We start from the raw sequence: 21752 nt of genomic DNA, 5'->3' as shown, positions 1-21752 counted from the left end.
TGTATTGTTGACTACAACTATCACGTCGACTCGAACCTGGAGGCACATAAATGAAATATATTCCTATATGGGTGTGCGTGGCAAAAGGGCCATATAACTTTCACTGGCGAAAGGCCCTGCACACGGCGGGGCCAGGGAGGAGGTTAAAGTGGAGCGCTCTTGGGTTTTCCCCGCTGTTTTGATGTAGCGTTTGTTGCAGCTTTCTGAGACGGCCACTTGCCACTTTCGCTCTCCGCCTTTGGCTCTCGCATTCGCATTCGCATTCGTCTTCGCATTCGTACTCGTGTTTGTGTTTGTTTTTGTGCTTGTATTGGTATTCGTTTGGTATTGGTATTGGTATTGGTGTGGCATGCCAGGCAATTTTGCTTTGGCTTTCTGTTGACTAGCGCTGCGGCAGGTGGAACGGGCCACGGGGCACCGAGCACGGGGGCAGAGGCCTGGTCCGGTCCTGGTCCTGGTCCTGGTCGTGGTCCTAGTCTTGGTCTTGGTCTTGGTCTTGGTAAGTTGATGTGGTAGTTTAGCTTATTGCTTTTCACTTTGAAGTGGCTTATATGGATATTTATTACCATGTCGGTTGTATTTGAATTTCTCTGGCAACTAGCACGCTCTCTTGCTCTCTTTGCCTGGGTCTTTTGGTGCTGGTTTTTCTTTTGGTTTGGTTTGGTTTGGTTTGGTTTGGTGTGGCTTGGTCTGGGGGTTGGAGTTGGGTTTTTTGCAATAGTATTTGCCTTTGATATGGTGGCCTAGGGGTAATACTTCAACGTCGTTGTTTGCCCACTACGCCTTTTTTAATTTTCCTTCACCCTCTGTCCATTTCCCTCTGTTTGTTTGGCCTGTGAATGAAAATCTATGAAATACTCGGACGTGCCATTTCTTTTCCAGCCAGTTACGAGTATTGCCTTTTGCATCACTATAACTGAGTCTCATTTTCTGGTGCCTAGCCTCGAAATTATGGAAATAATTAGCCTGCACTGAGAGAAAGAAGATGCCACTCCACATTCGGACGAATTCGCATGCGAATTTCCATGCCTGCCTGCGGTCGCACGGGCTCGGGCTGTCATATTTGTTTGTGGCGACGACAGCTGCACAAATGAATTGACCAAATGGGTCTGGTCTAGCATAGTCTCTGGTCTGTCCTGGTCTGTCCTGGTCTGGTCAGGTCTGGGTTGGTCTGGCATGCTGATCTGGTCTGGGGTCGCTTATTAAATATTTTATGGTCTTTTGTTTTGTTTGCTTTGTCTCGCTAGGCTCTCGGCTGTCTGCTGTCGGCTGTCGGCTCTCGGTGTTTGTTGGACTGACCGACATTTAATGCGGTTGTTCAAACAAGTTCCGGCTAAATGCTGAGTATGCTCCTCCGCAATTATGTGTTGCCTTCCTATGTGGGCAGCGGCCCACCGGTCCTACTACTCTTAAATTTCCCCGCAGGGTCCCGCAGTCCACCTTCGGCATCCGAAACATTTATCTTTGAGGAGAGAGTACGGAGTCAGGAGCTCGGTTCAAATTAATTTTGTTAGCTCGACCTTTTTGGCCGTTTGTGTTGTGTGTGTTGTGTGTTGGTTGTTGTATGTTGTGCTCTCCGCCAGAGCGTGTCGAAATAAATCGCCTTAGTTCTGTTGCCTTGCTCCGACTTTAATTGAATTAAATTGATTCTGCTACACAGTCATCAATTTCTGCGCCAGGTGAGAATGAGCCGAACTGAACCGCCGCCGCACCTTCCACTCCTCGAGTTGACGTTTATAAATAGAGTTTTCTAGTCTTGACGCTGGGCTTTCTCCTCTCTCCCCTCTCACGTTCCCGTAAATTTGACATGACAATCAACTCAGCTCGGACACGTATTAGACGCACACACACACACACACGCCTCGCCTCGACAGGATCCGATGTTTATGTTTTTCCAATCAATTGTGTCACAAACATGGCTATGAAAATAAATACAAGCCCCTCCCGACTGTCCCATCACACAGGCACAGGCACAGGCACACGCACACGCACACTCTTAAGCCTGGACAAATTCTGGTACTGTTGTGCTCCCATGGTTGGATACACTCACCCACCCATAGATACATTTGAAGCCGTATGCGAGTATGTAGCTAGTAGCTACATAAATGTATGTATGTATGTACATTTGAGGAGTGGAGTGTGTGCTCTCTGCGAATAAAACAATAACCAGAAGAGTCCGTTCAGCGTGGACAATGAACCGAAAATGAAAATGAAAATTCGCCGAAAATTGATAGATCATGGCCAGATGATAGTTGGATCCATGGCGTACAAAAGTGCAATTTTCTGTCATTGTGCGAGGGCCAGTCCACTGATTGTTTGAACAGTGGCACAAAACTGACTGACTGCTCATACAACTTTCAAGTGGAACATCGATTGTTTCCTACACTTGTTTGACTAGTCCAGAACGGTTTGGGTTGTCTGGGAAGCCATAAAGGCTTCGGGTAGAGTGGAAAAAGTGGGAAACTGGGTATGAAACACTCAGACACACTAGCATAAAAGAGCCTCTTGCACCATATCATTCATTCTCATTCTTATTGAATAACTATTGTAGATCTAGAGGACTTTGCTTCATCTTATTCGATCATTATATTATGCTCTTCACATATGTATTTCTATGCTCCATAGTGCACCGAAAAAGTGCAACAAATATGCAACTGCCGCACTGGCAACCATTTGCCGAGCGAGTTTATGGGAATTTGAAATATTTTCATAAAAGCCACACAACCGGCCAGAATAATTCACATTTTCGGCCATGCGTTGACATCGTTCAGAGACTCCCCCAAACTCCCCAGGCACCTCCCTGTCCCTATCCCCCCCCAGTTCAGTTCTCTCTTTGGCCAGAACTACACTCTGCCCGAGTGGCGAGTCGGTGGATGTGGATGTGGATGCTGCCATCGCTGGGGGCCATATTTTCAATTTCTATTGTTGATGTCATGACTGTGTTCCAGACTGCCGCCACCGCCACCGCCTTCGCCTCGTACCCTCTGAGAAGGCGGCGTTGTCGAGCCTCAACTTGTTAATAAAAGTTTACCGATTTTTTGGCGTTCCAAGAATGATTACTGCCACACTGCACACAATTTAAAGTTTTCCAGCTTCATACATAAATCAGCCAGCAAGGCACAATGGTCCTCCAGTTTAACCACAAACGGAACAGAACAGAACAGAACAGAACGGGACAGGACAGCCGCGGCTCGGTGCCTAGCAAAGGAATTCGTATATTGTCCGCGAAAGTTGCCCGCTTCGATTTCGGTGCGTGCAAAGTTGTTTACTGAGGAACTTCGACTGGACACGGGCCCCGTTGGCCATGTTGGCCAAACGCAAAGTGGTACAAAGTGTACCACAAAAACCGGGGGTGAGGCAAGGTGCGGCGGGGGGAAGGGGAGTGCTGGTAAAATTAATAAAAGTCGTAATAATACTCGCAATTTCCTCTCAGCGCCCTGCCCTGCCCTGCCCTGCCCTGACCCACTCTGCCCCGACGCACATTTTCCTTTGCATTTGTTCCCCTCCTCTTTGCATATTTTTTGTACATTTTTTTCGCCCTGTTTTCCCCGTTTCTGTGTGGAAATTCTTTAGCTCAAGCTTGATGCTGGCCGATCCGAAGTTTTTGATTTAAATAGTTTAGCCTGGCCTGGCGTATTATTGCTGGCCTGGCATTTTTGAGCTTCTCCTGCCGCCGCCGCCGCTGCTGCTGCTGCTCTTCGGGTATGGGTGGGTACACATACAAACATACGTATATTCATCGACTTTTTCAGTCCTTCCTCTATTTTGGCATTACTTTCTTTTTCAGATTCCGTTCTGCGTTTTGGGGGAAGGGGCGCCTGGGGGGGGGGGGGGGGGGGGGGGGGGGGGGGGGTTATTATTAGTAAGCATTATGGGCAAGGTTAGGCTATGATGTAGCCACATTACTCTGCCCCTCTCCCGCGCTCTCGCTCGGCGCCACCCTCTGTTTATGCCACTTTCGTGCGGAAGTGGCCTGGCTGGGCTGACTTATCGTCGCCATTTTCAGCGACGAGTCTTCGTGCATAAATAATTTGTTGGGCATTTAATATTTGCTTTAGGTGTAAATATTTCAAGCTCACAAGTGAAGCCTGCTCAAAGAAAAGAGGTCGAGGTTTATAGCTTAATTATTCCAATGCATGAAACGGGCCTAGGCCTACATCTCAGATCTGGTTCCCATTCCCATTTCCATTCCCATGGCCTTTGAGTCCGTTTCCTTTTCTTCATTGTTGTGCGGGCCCCATTGTTTCGCTACCCCTTTTGTGGGGTCTGGGGTCCTTTTTTATTTCTCTTTTTCCACACGCATATAACACATAATTTTTTATGATTTATAAATTTTTGTGTGTGCTTGAAGGAGGACCCCGCTCCGAGAATAATTTTAATTATTTCCTACATGTGCGTGGTTTATTAATGGCCCCGTCAGCTCAGCTCGGTTTTTACCGCCTTCCCTTTCCCCCTTTTAATGGAGGTCAACTTTAGTTGATGGCACACACACACATACATGCAGAATAAAATAAAAAAAAACAACAAAAAAATGCAAGAAGATTTATTGCATTTGACAAGTTTTTGTTAATGATTATGGCACGTGCTATGGTCGAAGGTTTAGCAACCCCTTTCGTGGGCACTCTCTCTCCCTCTCGTTAGTTTAAAGTCCCCTCGAGGACCCTAGGACTCTGGGACTCTAGAAGGAGCCAATGGCCTTTCGGGGGACGGCTCGGGCTCTGTGTGTGGCTGACATTACGGACTTCTCATCAGCTCAGCATTCCGCATCCTTGTGCATGTGTACCGATCCTTGGCCGCCCAAGTCACGCAGTGTCAATAAATTAATATAAATGTCACTCGGCAGACTGCAGCCCATAAATTTTTCCATCATTCGACAGCGAAGCACTTTTTCAAGGGGGTGTGTGGCTGTCAAGGAATTCTCGTACCGTTACGAAGCCAAAACTGATTTGAATTTAATTACTTGCTTGCCATCGTTTTGCCTTTTGCGCCATTCTGTCGACCGTTAAACGTTATGCAAATTGCCTCCAACTACAATACACGAAAAAATAACAGCGACAAAAATTGTTTCTTTTTTTCCCGACCCGCTGACAAATTGTTGATGAATGTTGAATATGTATAAGTATACGTATACCCTTTCAGAAGGTATTCTAATTGTTATTAAAGTCTTGAAAGCTTGGAATCGGGATTAAACGGAATCCCATGAAAGGCAGCTGCTTGATACCAATCAATCCTTACCAGTTATCGCTTAAAATGTATAGGGTCGAGTACAAGGTCCTTAGCTGATACAGAAACGATCAATCTTAACGGGTACTCAGGTTTTCGTTTGGTTTTTCTGTACTTTCGCGGTTCTGCTGCTCTAGAAGCTTCTAATTGCATTTTCGTGCCGAGGAGCGGGAGACGTTAATGAGGGCTGCCGAATCGCATCGGAATGTTGGCCTTACTAAATCATCAGGCCAAAAGCACCGGCCAGGGCTTACGTGTTATTGGGTGAGGGAGAGCCAGAGCTAGAGCCGTGGCCATGGACATAGATATGCAGAGGCTGTGGGGGGAGATATGTACATGCGGAGAGAGGAGGTGGAGGAGAAGCCCCAGACACATGCATATCACATATGTCTTTAGCATAGCCAGTGACATTTTCTGCTCCATTATTTTCATCATGTCTGACAGACGACATTTCAACATGCAACTAGAAACGGGACACAGCTCGCACCGCTCGCACCGCTCCCACCTCCATCCATTTCCCATTTCCCGTTTCCATCACCGAGCCCCTTCCCCTCTGCGTGCCACACCAACCAACACGTATTGTAACTGTAACTCGAACTGCTTTCGCAATGCATCTGCAAAGTGCTGCCGACTTGGCTTGCCGCACTCCTTGCCCTGAAGCCGGGCCCTCAGCCGGCTCGTCGGGTCTGCTTTAGACACCAATATATTATGCCATTGTCGTGGTGTGCGTGAGTCTCGGTCTCTCCGCCTGTGAGTGTGCATGGGTGAGTGTTGCCAGTTCCCTGTTGCACGGACGTACACATGTACAAGTGCTATCTGTGGCATGGCCCACGCACAGTCCTTGTAGGTACACACTGCCGCCAACTCCCAACATCCTCGGACAGAGCTCCTCATTCTTTGCTCTCACTCTTACTCTCACTCGCACTCTATCTTTCTCGCCCTCTGTGTCAGCATTTTGCATTGCAAATATTTATACCCTACTTAGGTTGAGTTTTATATGTGTGCCCATGAAGTTTGCTTGCCTTGTCCGATTTCGGAATGGAGAACTGACTGGACTGGACTGGTTCAGTCTTCAGTCTTCAGTCTAGTTTGGCTACAGTGAAATGGGAGTAAGATGAACAGGAAAGTTTAAATCTTACGCAAGTCACAAATCAAGCGTTTGACCCTTTTTAAAGTTGACAATATTGGAGCTCATGTTTCCATTTGAAACTCTGGAAAATATAATCAATCGATGTGGTTCAAGCCCAACTCCTTCCAGCAGAACTCAGCTAACTACATGTTCTTTGAGCACTATCTGTCTACTGTATCTAAGGCTCTACCAGCTAGCAATCTTCACTGTCCAAAGAGTGTTTGTCCTTGCGTAGTTTTTTGGGTTTCCGGTTTCTCTGGGTCTGGGGTTTTCTTCGCTCCACTTTTGCACCGCTGCATGCAATGCAATTAATTTGGTGCATTTGCATGCCATCGAAAATAATATACAAAGATGGAATATTGTAAATGCCATCTACACATATTTTGCATGCAAATTTGACACTTTTTGCCTCATTATTTGACGCCATAATAATAATTTTGCTGTGCCGGGCGGGCAGAATGCCAACATATTTCACTAGCCAGCACATGGATACATATTTACTGTGTGACTGTGCGGCTGTGTGTGAGAGTTAATAAGGAAATATCCTTTTACACATGTGACCCTAATAATTTCTCCGAGTTCTTAGAGTCTGGGGGCGGCAGGGAGGTGCGGAAGGACGCGCCTGCATTACTAATAATAATGCCATTGTATGCATGCGTACATATATGTATGTGTTAGAGTGTGTATTAGTGTGGCGTATGGGTATGTGTATGTGTATGGGTAGGGGTATGGGTGTGTGTGTGTGCTGGTGGGGGTATTTTGTGCTGTGTTGTGATTTATTGCATTCGTGTGCCAGATTTTACAAATGTAATGCGCCACACTATAGCCCCCCAGAAGCCTCTCTCCTCCCCTCCCCACCCCTCTCCTTCGCCCCTCATGCATATGCAAAGTTTCGAATATTTTGCCTTGCGCCCCCCGGAATGTGTCACTGTGTGAGTGCGGGTATCTGTGTGGGTTCGCAGAGGAGTTCTGTTCTCGCATAAATATTCCGCACAGAGTCATATTTCTTTCTTTCGTTTTGTATGCGCTCTACTCTCAAAGTGGCGTGGACATACGTGTCGGAATTATTTGACTTCCGTTTTCCGGCTTACCTCCCCCAGCTCAGATTCGAGTTTGAGGCTCATACTCTGGTCCTGGCTTTTGAGCATAAGATGAATATGAAATTTTTATTAGCTGGAAAAACTTGTAAATGCAAATTTGTTAACCAAACCAGCCGAATGGCTTTTTCTTGCTCAGGTTGTGGCTGTGGCCCCAGCTCCTGTTGCTCACCTGATTCCTGACGTAAGCGGAACTTGTCAATTCGTTGAGCATAAAAATCAAGATTTCTTGAATTCATTTATTCAATTTTTGGGCCATCTTGAAATTAAAATCATGTCAGTCAATTGCAATTGCACACTCACTTGCAGCCAAAAACTGGACTCGCCTTTCTTTCCGGTCAAAGATTACGTATACGCACAAGCACACACACACACACACGCATAGAACAATCAAAAATGGAAAAGGAAACTATCTGTAGCAGTGCGCATAACTATGCATAATTGTTGTAAAATGTCGGAGCCCGAAAATCTGATAAATTATAACTGAAAAGTTTTTTGAGTACGCCAGCAAAATTTTAAGCAATTCCCAGCCAGGCCAGGCCAGGCCAGGCCAGGCAACAAAAGCAAAAGCAAACGCATGGCATGGTATCGTCACCAACCCACCAGCCCATTGCCATTGCCGAGCCTGTTACTGAATCCCAGTCACAGCCAAAGTTGAAACATATTCAATTTATGACTTCAGATGAAAATTCCCCCAGCATTTAAATCACTTATGCACTTAATCAGTGCACTTAAAATTCAAGAGAAGTACCACAGCAGAGACACTCTGACAGAGGAAATTCGCAATCATCTTCGCATACACTGTCGAACACAACTGTGTGCAGAGACACTAGACGAACTAAGGTTTCATTCACTTGCTGAATTCCACCAATACAATATAATACTATGCTAAGTAAAATCATAACCCCAAAAATGTTCTCAAATGTACCTAACTGTTGAGATCCCATGGGAAAGATCAGGCCACGCTTCATTCCTGCTATAATAATAATAATGATTCGATTAGTAATAATTAATAGTAATACAAAATATATATATAATGTAATATGTTGAATAAATATACTCGTATCTGATATTGGGCCTTCACGATCTTAACAGGCGAAAAAGGGGGCATGGAAAAATCGAAGAAGATTCTGCCACTAACTCTTACATATCTGAGATCTGCGCATCCGTGAAGACGGGCTTGGTTTTAAATGCTTATATGGCCAGTTCCGCCAAAATTTCCACCATGCCAAAAAACATTTAAAAGCATTTAGAGCAGATTTCCATTTGCTTTTGTCCAGATATTGCTTTCATATTTATTTATTTATTTCATAAGCTTAGATGTGAATACCTATTAGACTTTTTTGCTTTAAATATTTTTAGTCACGTTTTCCAGTATTATTATCTCCTTTATAAAAGTTTCTCCTCAAAGTCTTCCCAAAAATGTTGACTATTTAAAAAATATCACGGAAAACGGGCCTGATATCGACTAGCGGTATATTTTTCAGCTTTTATTGGACTTATACAACAAAAAACAGGAGAGGTTTTTTATATTATTCGCAGAGTTTTGCAAATTTGTATCGTAACCCAAAAAAACTCTTCTTTTTTTTGTAACAACAAATCGGGTCATATTTGGGCTTATATCTTCGTTCGATTTTTGTCACATTTTTCGGTGAATATAGAGCTACGTAATTTTTATTTAAATAAAACAAAATTTTTGTTCAAAATTTGACTTTTTCATAAATTTTGCAACATTTTGTCATACGAATGAAACGTAAAGCCAGAATGAAAATGGCCATATACCTTCTGGGCTCGGAAACGTTTATTAAAAGTACAATATACCCCTGTACTTTAAAAATATTTGTATTAAATGAATATTGGATGCTTTTACATGTACATTTTTTACAAACATTTGTAAAAAGTGTGTTAGTTGGTTATTTTTTGCCGTTCAGTGTTTTATGTGGATTGTGTGAATTACATTCGATTTTGTATTGCTTTAGGGGTAGGGGTAGGGGTAATCCCCCCTTCGCACTCTGCACAATTCTGCACTTAAAAAACAACAAAAACGATTTGATCTGAAATTGATCGAATACATATGGATATTTACGTGTGAGGTCTGCAGGAATGCATTCACGGCCGATTCCTTGGCCCAGAAATCACGTAAGGTGGCCTTCTCCGGCGGCTCTCGCGCCGGATAAGTCGTCATCTCCGTTGTGGTCGATTCGGCGTACATCGAATTCGATTACTATTACAAACCCGACCGAGTACGATAACTACACTCACTCACGCACCCGCTTACAGCCAGGTACAGGTGTTCCGGCTGGCTACTTAGCCCAGTTTGGACTCTATTTTGGGTTTATTTTTGGCACAACACGCCTTGACTCTGATTGAGAGCTTCACTGGGGGAAATAAATGAATTTAGAGCACGTGACAATTTTCGGGCTTATTTATGCGCCAAGGTTTCGACTCTTTCGACGATTTGGTCTTTATTATATTTTGGCTGTAATTGAAATATTTCGCCTGTAGGCCGTAAACCAAAATAAATTTATCACACTTGATATAATTAATTTCACTCTCACAAGAAAAAAAAATGTATGAATTTACACTCTCGTAAATCGTATATAAATCATATGCTCAAGGAAATATTCTCGGAAATTAAATCTTGTGGGCTGCGGATATTTGGCCTTCCTTCAGAGGAGCAGGGAAGTGCAGAGAAGAGCGGAGAGCCTTCCAGAGTGGAGCTCTCTGTAACCGCATTATCCGCTGCTAAACAACAAACTGTGCCTACAGTGCCGCTGAAAAGTTTCGTCAAGCGCGCCAAGCCGCAGTCAGCACACAATACGAGTATGACGCAAAATATTGCAGCGCATACATAAACTGAAATAAAAAGGGAGACGGGGACATGTGGCATAGACAGAGGAGAGTGAATGGTGAACGTCTTGACACATTGGGCCTGTATGTGTGGCATGGTCTAATGGCATTTTCAAATAGCTTAGCGCAAAAACTTCATACAAAAGTCACTCACACACTCGAACACTCTCCAGAGCCATGTCAGGCCATCAACAACAGCTACAACAACAACGAACCACAACAACAACAACAACAACAACAATGGCGACGTTTCAATTGCATTTCCGTTTGTACCAGTTTTCATTTCAAAACTCATAAGTTTTAGACGACATCAACGGCACCGACAACGACAACGACGACGACGACGTGACCAGCTCACTCTTCTAGTTCTACTTCTCCTTCTACTCGTACCCCTGGCTGGCTGGCTTCCTCTTCCTCTTCTGCCTTGAGTGGGGGCACGGCACGGCGCGGGGGTACACTCTGCTGCTGCGGTTGACAGCGCGGGACAACTGTTTGCAAATTCTAAAAAGTTTTCAATATGTTTGAAGACGTGTGCCATTCACGATGGAAGATAAACACTTTTTGGTGGTTTAGTCTGCAGGTGGTGTTTCTTGGGGCAAACGGCAAAAGGAATATCCAAAGGACAAGAAGTATACAGAGGCCTAAAAGCTGATCGTAAAAATGTACTACATTCAACTCTCGCTGGGACTCGATCTCTCTCTTTGGGATCTCTGCTGAGTTCTGTCTATTAAATCAGCATCTTTCAGCGATATTTTTCGGTTTTTTTTTAATTTAAAATTTTAAAATTGTCAATTTTTACCATGTTTCCCTGAGGCAGGATAACCCAAGTTTCCAGAACAATGCTTACCCTACTATTTTTTATCAGGTTAACTACAAGCTAGTTCCCCTGTGCTGCCGGACCCGGCCGGGCTTTCTTCAAGTGAAAGTTGTTGTGTAAGGGAGAAAGAACGGAAGTTTGCCCGCCTCTTCCCGCCGACTTCCACTTTACACTTGAGCCGCTTGACAACTTTCACCATTAGCGGAACAACGGACAAGCACAGACACAGCGACAGAGACAGAGACAGGACAAAGCCACCGATGGCATGCAGACAATATGGCACACACCAGTCGAATTTGTAGTCAGCGCCATCAATTCAAGTTGAAGACGAAGACATTCCCCTCGGAAGGCCCTCGGAGGCCTGTGTTTTATTGCCCTGTGCGCTTTGGGGGCGACAGGAATGTCTGCCTGCCTGCCTGCTGCTGCTTTACAGCACCAGCACTCCGGTACAGTACGGAGAATTGAGTTGTTTTGCATAGTTTAAACCGACTCTCTCCCTGACGTCAGCGTCAGCCAGAGAATTATGAAAATGTGACGAAAGCAGGAGGAGCCATTGCATTCCATACCCAGCCAGGCCCAGCCAGGCCCAACCAGGCCCAGCCAGGCCCAAACCAAACAAAAACCCAGCCGAACTGAGGTAGCGGTTAAGCGAGGAGGTGCCTGGCTGTAAATAATTTATTTATTTTCTGCCTCCTTTCGGACAAACAGTTTAGAAGCGCTCCTTGGCTGAGGAAATTTGTTGTCATTTATTACAATTGCTGCCAGTTGGCGTTGGCCTGCTGCTTTTTTGGCAGCGCCCAGTGCCGTGTAGCCAAACAGAGCCCAAAAAAGAACCTTCAAATTCTAATTACTGTCATTTGGCTCTGGTTTAAGTTTTTCTACCAGGCAGCGGCTGGGATTTTGGCAACCCCTGCTCCTGCTCCTGCTCCAGCATAAATTGGCTTCCATGGAGCCAAAAACTTCTGCGTCCCCCTATTGCCCGCCGTTTGTTTTCTTTTGATTAAGTTAATATTTTTTAATGTTAGTTTATGGCTGGAAGTAGTAAAATGCAACTAAAATTATTATTACTCATTTTAAACAAAACAAAAACTCGTTTCCCTTTTATGGTCCCAGTTGGCAGGCAAAAGGAAGGAACTCTTCAGAAGCAATTTTAGTGCGGGGAAATGGAAAATTTCTGCTGCTCGCTGATGATTTAAATTGGAAATTCTAATGTCAGTTTCCACTTCCACTACGCGTTGGCGAGGAAAGCAAATAAGTTCCAACCCTTTTTATGTAGCTCTCAGTCAATAAAGTTTTATAGTTTTCCTACCCGGCACTCAAACAGGCACAAGGGTATCTTGCACTCGAGTGGGCTTATGTAACAGGCGGAAGGAAGCGTAACGCTGCCATCTCAAAGGATAGATGAAGCTCCAATTCAGCCAAATTATTGGATATGATAGGGTCAACCGAAACTCAAACCGATATTGTATACTTGGCGCTCTTGAGTCGCGGTCATATCAATATCGAAGCGTCATAGCCTTTCCTATCTACAGCAGTTTAATCCTGTCCTTGGCTATTTGCTGAATCCTTGTTGTTGGAACGGCTTCTGTTGTTTCTGGTGATGCAATTAAAAACGCTGATATATGTTCTTTTTACAATTCAATAAATTTGCGCAATGCTTTACTGTTGCCAGTCAACCCAGCCATCCAGCCATCCCGCCAACCAGCCAACCAGCCACCCAGCCAGTTCTCCGCCAGCTCCCCGACTGGCTTTTAATGCAATATTTGTGTACGTGTGCCCGTGGGCCTGTGCTTGAACTTGTATTGTTTTTTTTCTACCCTTACAGGGTATTTCCCATTTGCTCAGCTGTTTGTAGCATAACCCGCATATATTTTTGAACACAAATATCCCGATAAGATTAGAAAACACTCAGCATATATATTCCTACTCTTAGCCGAAATCGGCCTGATCGAACCACTATATCATAAGCGCGTCTCTACAGGAAAATATCTTTGCTTTTTCAATTAGGACTTTTGACAAGGAACAAAATAAAATACAAATGATCAAATACAGTGATCAAAATTTGCAATACTTGAGCGGATAGATGCTATAGAAACGACAGCTGGTAATCGAGCTTCAAGGATATATAAACTTCGGTGAAAGTCACCTTCAGGCTGGGAAAGCATTTTGACTCCGCCAAGCGGCGAAACGATTCAGAGTCTTGCAAACCAATGACAGTTTAATTAATTGCCGCACTGTAATGCGTTTTAAATTGTCATGTTTATACAGAAAAATGCTGCGAGGCTCGCCGGTCCTGCTCTGCTGGCGCTCTTTGTGGTGGTTGGGTGACAGGAAAACAGAGCTCCCGGAATGTCCTTGCAGTGTAATAGGGTGGCTGGCTCCCCCGGTGTAACAATGGGGGCATATTGGCAGCAATAAACCAAAAAAAATTATATCTTACTTTTATTCGATACAACAATATTTCAGAGATTACAAAGAAACCCGTAAAGTTGGTTAACGGAGATGCTCACGTGGAGCAAGAAATTTCCCAGGAAAATCTCGATATTATCTCATTATATATTTATCAAAAGACTTCAAAGTGCAGGATATTGATGCAGTATCAAACGTAATCAACAACGTTCAGATTTGTTTCCTTTGATTACCATTTCAAAAATATTAAAAAACAAATTTTAAATATTCGCTGCTTTTAAATAAAATTTTTCAAAGAATTTTTGAAAAATTATCAGAAAAAGTATTAAATAGAAATTTCAAAATTCAGAATAATTTATTACCAAAAGGTTCATTACTTGCCTTGCTCGTGCGCCAACCCCCGGCTCACTCGCTCGCGGCGATAAGAGTAAAAGACAACGACGACTAAGACCCGAAACCTTTTTATAAAATAGAGAGATAATTTGACAACTTTAATGGGGAATTAGCCCATTGTTGGACCAGCCTTTGCGGCGGACTGGGTTGTTAATATTGTTTTTCATTTGTGTTTCATTGTTTTCAATAATTGTTATTATAGTTCGGGGATGTTTTTCGAGTTTCAACACCTACATATTTTCATTGGAATTCTCGCATGCGGTTGTCTCCCACAACACCCATCTGCCATCTCCCATCGGCCATCGGCCATCGGCCATCGGCAATGCGACCATGCGGCCATACGGCACCGCTAATGCCATTTCAATGGCCGTACCGTGGCAACAGCGGCAGGCAAATTTAAATGTCAACCAGCATGAATATCGAGTGAATATTCGTATATAAATTAATGCCATGTGTACGAGATTGCATATGCAGAAGTGCTGCTGTGTGCGTTAAGCCGTGGTATGCATCTGTTCTGATTTGATAAGATGCTTAAGTGCTTCGGTTGGACTAATTTATTAAAGTGCTTTATTAATGCCCCTAACGAAATCCTTCCCTCAATTGAGGAGGGGAAATCCTTTGCCTCGCCGGGCTCCGCTCTTGAGGCACACGAACGCCCCTAATTGTGTGCAGTGCCAGAAGGAAAACAAGAGCACCCGAAGACAATGGTGGTCTGGGTCACATTTTCCGAGCCAGTGCGCCTGCAACACGCCGTATGCGTAATATTAATAGGCGTCTACGTAAGCAGAATCTCTTGACGCCCTGTTGTTCTTGTCGCAGTTGTGGCTTTTGCCATAATTGCAAAACGCCTTGAGGATACGGACGTGTTCGTGTTCGAGCCCACAAATATACATAGACAGACAGATGTACACACATATGATTATTAATATGCAAGCTCAAAACAAAACATCCATGCAGACATTACAAGGATTTTTCCAAGATGTTTGCAGAGCCCAGCAGTCGACCCCAAAATATTCTTAATCACGATGGCAATATGAGTCTATATATACAGTCATGGCCATATCTCAAGCTGTTAACCTTCCCTTATAGATAGATTTCAATTAGACATTAAGCATTCCTTTAAGATTACTTTTGGCCTCTTAAAAGCAGCTTTCCCTTCCACTGGTACTCCTCATCAAACATCAATCTTTTCAAGCCTCCAGCTCTCGTATTTTTAATATATTTCCATGATTTAACAATTATTTATTTATTTTTATTCGGCTCGGCTGCACTGTAAAATATTCGCTATGGCTACGAGGCCTTAAGTTAAGATTAATTTACAAGTTATTATACACTTTAATGCTTTAAAGAGTGCAGCACTTTAATGCAGTGTATTCGTATTTAAATTTGGTTTACGAGAAATGTTAAATGGTAATGTCTAAATTAGAAGAGCTAGATCAAATAGGTATTGTATACGGTTCAGGGTACAATTGTGAACGAATGAATAAATCAAATGTATATTTTCGAACCATTTGTGACACAAGTTGAGCTTGACTTTCATTTATCTCGAAGGCCCGACACAAATTGCTCATTGTTTTATAGCCAGAAAGCCATTTAATTAAAGTAATACAATTTTTCAGAAATCGAATCTATCGACGGCCACAGACCGAACCAATTATTTTGGGGCCTTTTCATACGACCTGATTGGCAAACAACATTACGGCAAAAAAAAGAACGAAACAAAAGCAATTCTGGACAACGAATTAAGGATGCGATGAAAGGCGGCAATTAAACGGTAAAAATCTCGTGACCATTGCCTCCGCTCCTGGTGCTCCCGGTGCTCCCTGTGCTCCCGGTGCTCGTGATACAGGTCCTGCCGCTGCAGAAGTTACGTGTACCAACTGTCAATTCAATCAGCACACTTAATGCAGTGGGAAGGGAGCGGGAGCCACAGCGACAGAGACAGACAACTCAACTCAACTCAAAAATGTAAATCAAGCATGGCTCTCTGATGACGTAGTCAGAAAATCATTAAAATCAGCCCACACACAATGGAGCCGAAAGAGACGAATACTCGTGCACGGGCATATCCCAGCTATGAGTCAGACGCGAAAAAATGGCCAGTCTCTGTTTATATTTGTGTCGAGCAATTAAAAAATCATTGCAGCAGCAGCAGCAAACAAGAGGAGCTCTCGAGAGTGGGATATGATGGACTATGGGACTGGATGGACTTCTGCCAACATAATACTATCTTTATGGGGGTGGTATCTCATGGATAACTAAGTAGAAGAGCATTTTTTAACTATCAATATCATCCAAAAGATAACCAAAACCAAAGCAGAAATTTAGGAAAGCGCTTTTTGATCCACGATTTATATCAGGTTAAAATATAATTCGGGACATCAGGGATTGAGAGCAATGCCAAGGTCTCTTCAGATCATTCATATCCACAACAGTTAGATCAGTGGAAATATTCAAATACAATGGGTACAAACTGTTCTCGTAGTTGGGCAGAAGACATGCCAGAAACACACATATGTACACACATGCACATGTTACGCATACGCATGGCCTGCACCTTTTATGAAAGTGAACGCTCGAAGGACGATGGGGCGCTGGATTGAAGGCAGAGGGGCAGGCAACTGAGATTTTGTCGTGGCGTTGTAAGTGAAAAGGATCACGAACACGCAAATGCGCAATTTATGTCGTCAGGTGCAGTCAACGGAGACAGCTGCCTCTGCCTTCAGCCATTCAGCCCTTCCGTCCTTCCGCCCGCGCAGAGTCAGCCAACGCCAACCGGCCAACCAGCCTCTATCCAGCCGTGGCTCTCCTCCCCCACCCTTGCCGGTTCATCCACATTTCACATCCCTGGCGCGTGCAACACGTAAATGGCAGCGAAATTTATCAAACGCTTTATAGCCCAAAGGCGAGTTCTGAAGTTTTGGCCCGGTTGTGGCGAGGTGTGGATGCCAGGGTGTGCCGTATGGGTCTGTTGGGTTTAATCTTGTTCACATGTCACTGCAGCTTGTTTGGCCATAAGTTTGCCGCCTCCCCAGCGCTGGGCGCCTGCTTTTGCTCAGCCACGAAGCGGGGAAATAATTGACGTGAAATCTGGTCACTCTCTCCCTCCCTAAACCCCCTGCCCCTGCACCTGCCTGACCGACCCGCATTTTATATGCAGTTAATTACAACGCTGCCGACCTTGCGTGCCTTTATTCTTCTTGGTCTCGGCTTCTCGGCTTCTTGGTTTTACTTTTCTTGGCATGCCGCTCACGTTTGTGCCAAAAATCTTAATTTCTTTACGGGCTGTGGTTCTGACCGACCCAGCCCTGGATGGGAGAGCCAACAGCTCTGCGTGTCCATGTCCGTGTCCGTGTCCGTTTTCTTGGCCAGCATTTTTTCGGGGTGCAGCGGTGGCCATCATTCATAATTGGCGTGCTGCACCTCTAAGGCGTATTTATGGCACAGTGGCATTGTCGGCCAGGTCGGGCCAATTCGGGCCAATTCGTAGCAGTTGCAGCTAAATTACATGATATATATCTCAGTCTAAAGGTAAATTGGTCAGTTGCGGCATCTAAATGGAATTTTATTTGAGGTCATCAAAGAAATTTACAAATTGCATTGGCCAACATTAAAATAATTCTAGAGAGTGATAGAAGAAGCCGCAGTATATTATTTGAAGATGGTCAAAAACCCCAAAAAAACATTTACTCCTCCTATACGTTACTTTTTTCATTAGATTATTTCATGATTATGACTTTAATGATCTGCTGGAACAATTTCTTAACAATATTCCATGAGAGTATTCATGAATGTCCTGTAGGGATCCACTATAATGTTTTCTTTTGTTTTTTCGATCGGATTAGCCTTTCTCTTACGATGTCTACTCCCTCTACTACGCACTCCACTGTTTGGCGACCTTTGCATGGCCAGAAGCTCAAAATTTTTGATTGCAAGCTGCGAGCACGAACCACCTACTCAGTGTGCCACGCTACCAGTGCAATTATTTGCCGCTGCTTGACAAGGTTAATGCAATTTGCTGCACCCAAAATCATTCAAATTTTGGGCTGGCTGGGCGAGAGTCGTACCGCGTGCCGGGCCGGGCCGGGCCGGGATTGATGAATAAATTATCATAAATGATTTTGTAAACAGTTTTTAGTGTGGTGTGGTGTGGTGTGGCTGGGCCGCGAAATTAATTTATATTATTAGCCAGCTCTCCAAGCCGTTTCAGGGTGAACTTCTGCGCACTTTTCTCTCTCCGTTTTTGCATACATTTTTAATTTCCCTAAGTGAAACGCCACAAGTTTCCAAATTGGCCTTTTTCGCGTGAGAGAGCCCGAAGTGGCGGGTGATTTTCTATGCATTTTTCCATTTGATGTGTATATACGAGTATACTATGGTACTATGTGCCTGGCTCTGGCTCTGGCTCTGGCGCTCCTGCTCCCCTATTGTTCTTTGTTGCCTTTTGTACACTGCTCAAAGCGGGGCTTGGGGAATGCAAGAGCGGGTAAGAGTGCCGCCGGCTCTGCAGGAGGTCGGACGGTCGCCTTCATCATAAGTTTTGATTTCATATGAGAGCGGAGGCAGCCAGGAGGTGGCATGCTGTGCTTTTGTTTGCCTGCCGCAGGCCAGGCGCGGAATTGCCTTTGCCGGGCGGGTTTTATCCGGAGTTGCAGCTAAAAACGTGGCCGCACCCGCACCCGCACCCAGAGACGTGGTCGGACGGTCACAGGACCCACAGTCGGAGCTGGAGCCGGAGCCGGAGTCAAAGCTGGAGGTGCAGCTGGAACTCAAAGGAGGACCTGGCAATGGGGGGATTTTTGCTGGCTGCCGCCTCCTTGTCTTGAGCGCTGGCATTCTTTGACTCCGGCTCACTCACAGACTGCATTATACGCATAGCTGGCGCTGCCTTTTGACTTTGGTCGTTATCGATTATGACTTGCTTGAATTCACGCTACTTCTTTGTGCCCGTCGCAGTCCCCGTCCTGGAACTGGTCTCAGTCCCATTCCATTTTGTTCGCGTTTCTCAAACGGAAGGTGGAAACTTTTTCAATAGATGTTCTGGGGACATGTAGGATGTCGGATGTGGGATGGGCAGACTCTTGATTGCTGTGCCCGCATGCTGCGAGTGATTTGTGCAGATTCCTTCTCTGTCAGCTGCTTCATGGAGGTATTGTGGGGAGGGGGGGAAGTCGCAAAGTATCTCCGGAAAGAGAAGACCGGTTAACAAAAACTTCATCTTCACAGGAATCAGAGTACGGATAGATAAACTCTGATTTTGCTGTTGTGCAAGGATCACTTTTGTGAAAACTTCCCCGAAAATGATCTGTCATCGGGCTTCCACGGCAAAGGCAGTCCTTCGATAAGTACTCATCAGCAGGGGCACTCCTTTGTTTCTCTTAAAATGAGCCGCTCTCTTAGTGCCCAGTCTTTCTCTCTGCCTTTTCTCCGTCTCACTCTGCCTCTCTCTGTCCCTCTCTTTCTTTCTTGGGCACTCCCACTCTCATTCGAGCGTACAACGTAAGACCTAATTCCTGCGTTGGCGTCGGCTCTAGCTAATTGTTGGTATTGTTACATTTTTAGGGCTAAAATCCCACAATCCAGCCCAACAATGTAAGTGAGAGGCTCTCACACACACACACACACACACACACACACACACGCACACACACCAGTGCACACGCTCATGTGGCAAGAATGAGCACACAAAAGAAAGGATGGAGAGAAAGCGAAAGTGTTTGCATGCAAAAATGTGGCAACCGCGTGGACCCTGCCCCTTGGAAACTCCCACTCCCACTCCACGGAAGACGGACCAAAACAAAGAAGAAAACTCAAGCGCTGGCTCGGATTTTTAGGCCAAGTGACCGTTACCCTGCCTTACCCTGAGCGGCGATGGGGGAGTGAGTGGGTGAGAGCTGACCGCAAAAAAAAAAGAAGCAGCGAAAAACGCCAAAACTTCGTATATAGTTTTATGTACATACATACGTATGTGGCCAGGTATTACACACACAAACACACACACAGCGAGTGGGAGCCGTGGCACAACCATATAAAATTATACCAAAATATTCAAATTTATATTGATTTTTGCGCTGACGTGAAAACTTTCACTTAAACTTCAAAATAATGAAAAATGCAAAATGCAAAATGCAGAATATGAGAATGAGAATCTGTCACGGGACTCAAGGGGGCGTCGGGACTCACCTTGAACGCCTTGAACGAGGAGACCACATAGAAGGCGCCATCCTCCAGCTCGTCCAGATGATACTTCCGGTCGCCGTCCATGGAGAAGACATAGCGTGCCCCACGCGGCAGATCCATCTTGGGCGATATCTTGTCCAGAAGGTTGTCCAACGACGTGACATCGCGCCCGGGTCTGTAGCGCAGCTCCACCCCCGGGAAGAACGGGTCCCCGTTGCGGTAGAAAACCACGCGCCGGGCCTTCCAGTAGGACAGATTGGAGTAGCGGGAGGCCGCCGCACTAGAGATCTCCGGACGCGACTTGGACCGCACCAGGGGCACAACAGGCGGTTGCTCCGAGTTCTCGCTCATGTTGTCCAGGTAGCTCGGGCTGAGGGCCCGACTCTGATGGCCGCTCTGGACACCACTCTGGACTCCACCGCCGTGGACTGAGCCGCCGCCGTTCCTTGGCTGCCAGTAGTCCGTGCCGGGTACGTGCCGATTGCCAACACCAACACCAGGACCACCTCCAGCTGCTGCAGCAGATGCACCGGCGATGTCTGGCTGCAAGTCGCCGGCCGTTAGGTCCTCGTCCTCATCGTAGGGGGCATTCTGTATCCGGAAGCTGGACGAGATGTTACGCTTGGGGCTCTTCAGGGGGCTGCCGAGGCCGCCGAGGCTGGAGTCGTTCTGCTGGTGATTGCCGCCGCCACCGCCGCCGCTGCTGTGGTTGTTGTTAATGTTGCCGTGGCCGCTGTGCTTGTTGCTAATATTATTATTCTGGAGATTATCATCAAAGCGGGACGTCGTTGTCTGGGTCGGTATCGGTGTTGGCGAAACGTTTCCCTCGAGCTGTGCGTTCGAACTAATTTGTGGCATTGTTTGGCCGCCAAGCACGGACTCGTTATTAGCAGCTGCGACGCTGCGGCCATGCCCATGCCCAGCCCCATCTCCGTCCAGGTCCCCGTCTCCGTCCCCGTCGCCACCGTCCACATCCCTTTCCTCATCCGCCATGGCAGCGGCTTCGTGGGCCAGGTAATCGTCGTTCTCTTCGCTCATATTCGCCGCGAAGGAGAATGCTCTCTTAAGACTCTTAAGGCTAGGAGCGCCTTCCTACGACACCTTGCGTGCTAGATTTGTTGTGGTCAAAAGAATTGCTAGGGGCAGCAACAGCAACAGCAACGCCGTCGCCGCGTCGACGCAATGGAATTCTTTGCGTGCTCCGTTCTCAAGGTAAACTCCTTCAAGTTTTTGTTCTCGCCTGCAGTCGCGGCTTGTCCAGCGATGTGTGATGTTCTACGACCCTGCAAGTAGACGAAATATTCATGTACATTATACACTGGAATACATGACATATTCCATATTCCCCTTCCGTATACACTTTTTGGCCGCAACGTATGTTTCCTGAGAGCCCCTCGAGAACTTGAGAAATGCATGTGGAATTTGTCACATTTGATGTTGGATAAACCTCTCAGCTCTCACCAAATGGGCATTTGCTGGCCCAAATTGCAACATTCATAACCGTGTTCTAGCACCTGTCCCTACATCCCTATACAGATGCATGTATGGCCTCTCAAGTGTCGCTCTCAGAACTATCAAATGCTAACCACGTCTGTAGCCAGCCCCTCTGCCATCGATATGACCGGAACTCTCAATGCAATGTGTCCAATGCTCT

The 21752-nt window shown here is 45.6% G+C and overlaps 1 protein-coding gene across 1 annotated transcript in view; it reads right to left on the bottom strand.

Annotated features, from left to right (window-relative positions):
- The window catches only part of LOC108153619 (echinoderm microtubule-associated protein-like CG42247), a 45850-nt gene that overhangs the window by 15932 nt on the left and 8166 nt on the right, over positions 1-21752 (bottom strand). Inside the window, exon 2 of the mRNA XM_017283720.2 lies at positions 20102-21381. Coding sequence (XP_017139209.1) covers positions 20102-21136 — 1035 coding nt within the window. The 5' untranslated portion in view covers positions 21137-21381. The remainder of the gene's footprint in view (positions 1-20101; positions 21382-21752) is intronic.

Source organism: Drosophila miranda, chromosome XR (genome assembly GCF_003369915.1).
Source record: "Drosophila miranda strain MSH22 chromosome XR, D.miranda_PacBio2.1, whole genome shotgun sequence".
NCBI lineage: Eukaryota > Metazoa > Arthropoda > Insecta > Diptera > Drosophilidae > Drosophila > Drosophila miranda.
The sequence above is the reverse complement of the archived record's forward strand: the minus strand, read 5'-3'. Positions and strand labels throughout refer to the sequence as shown.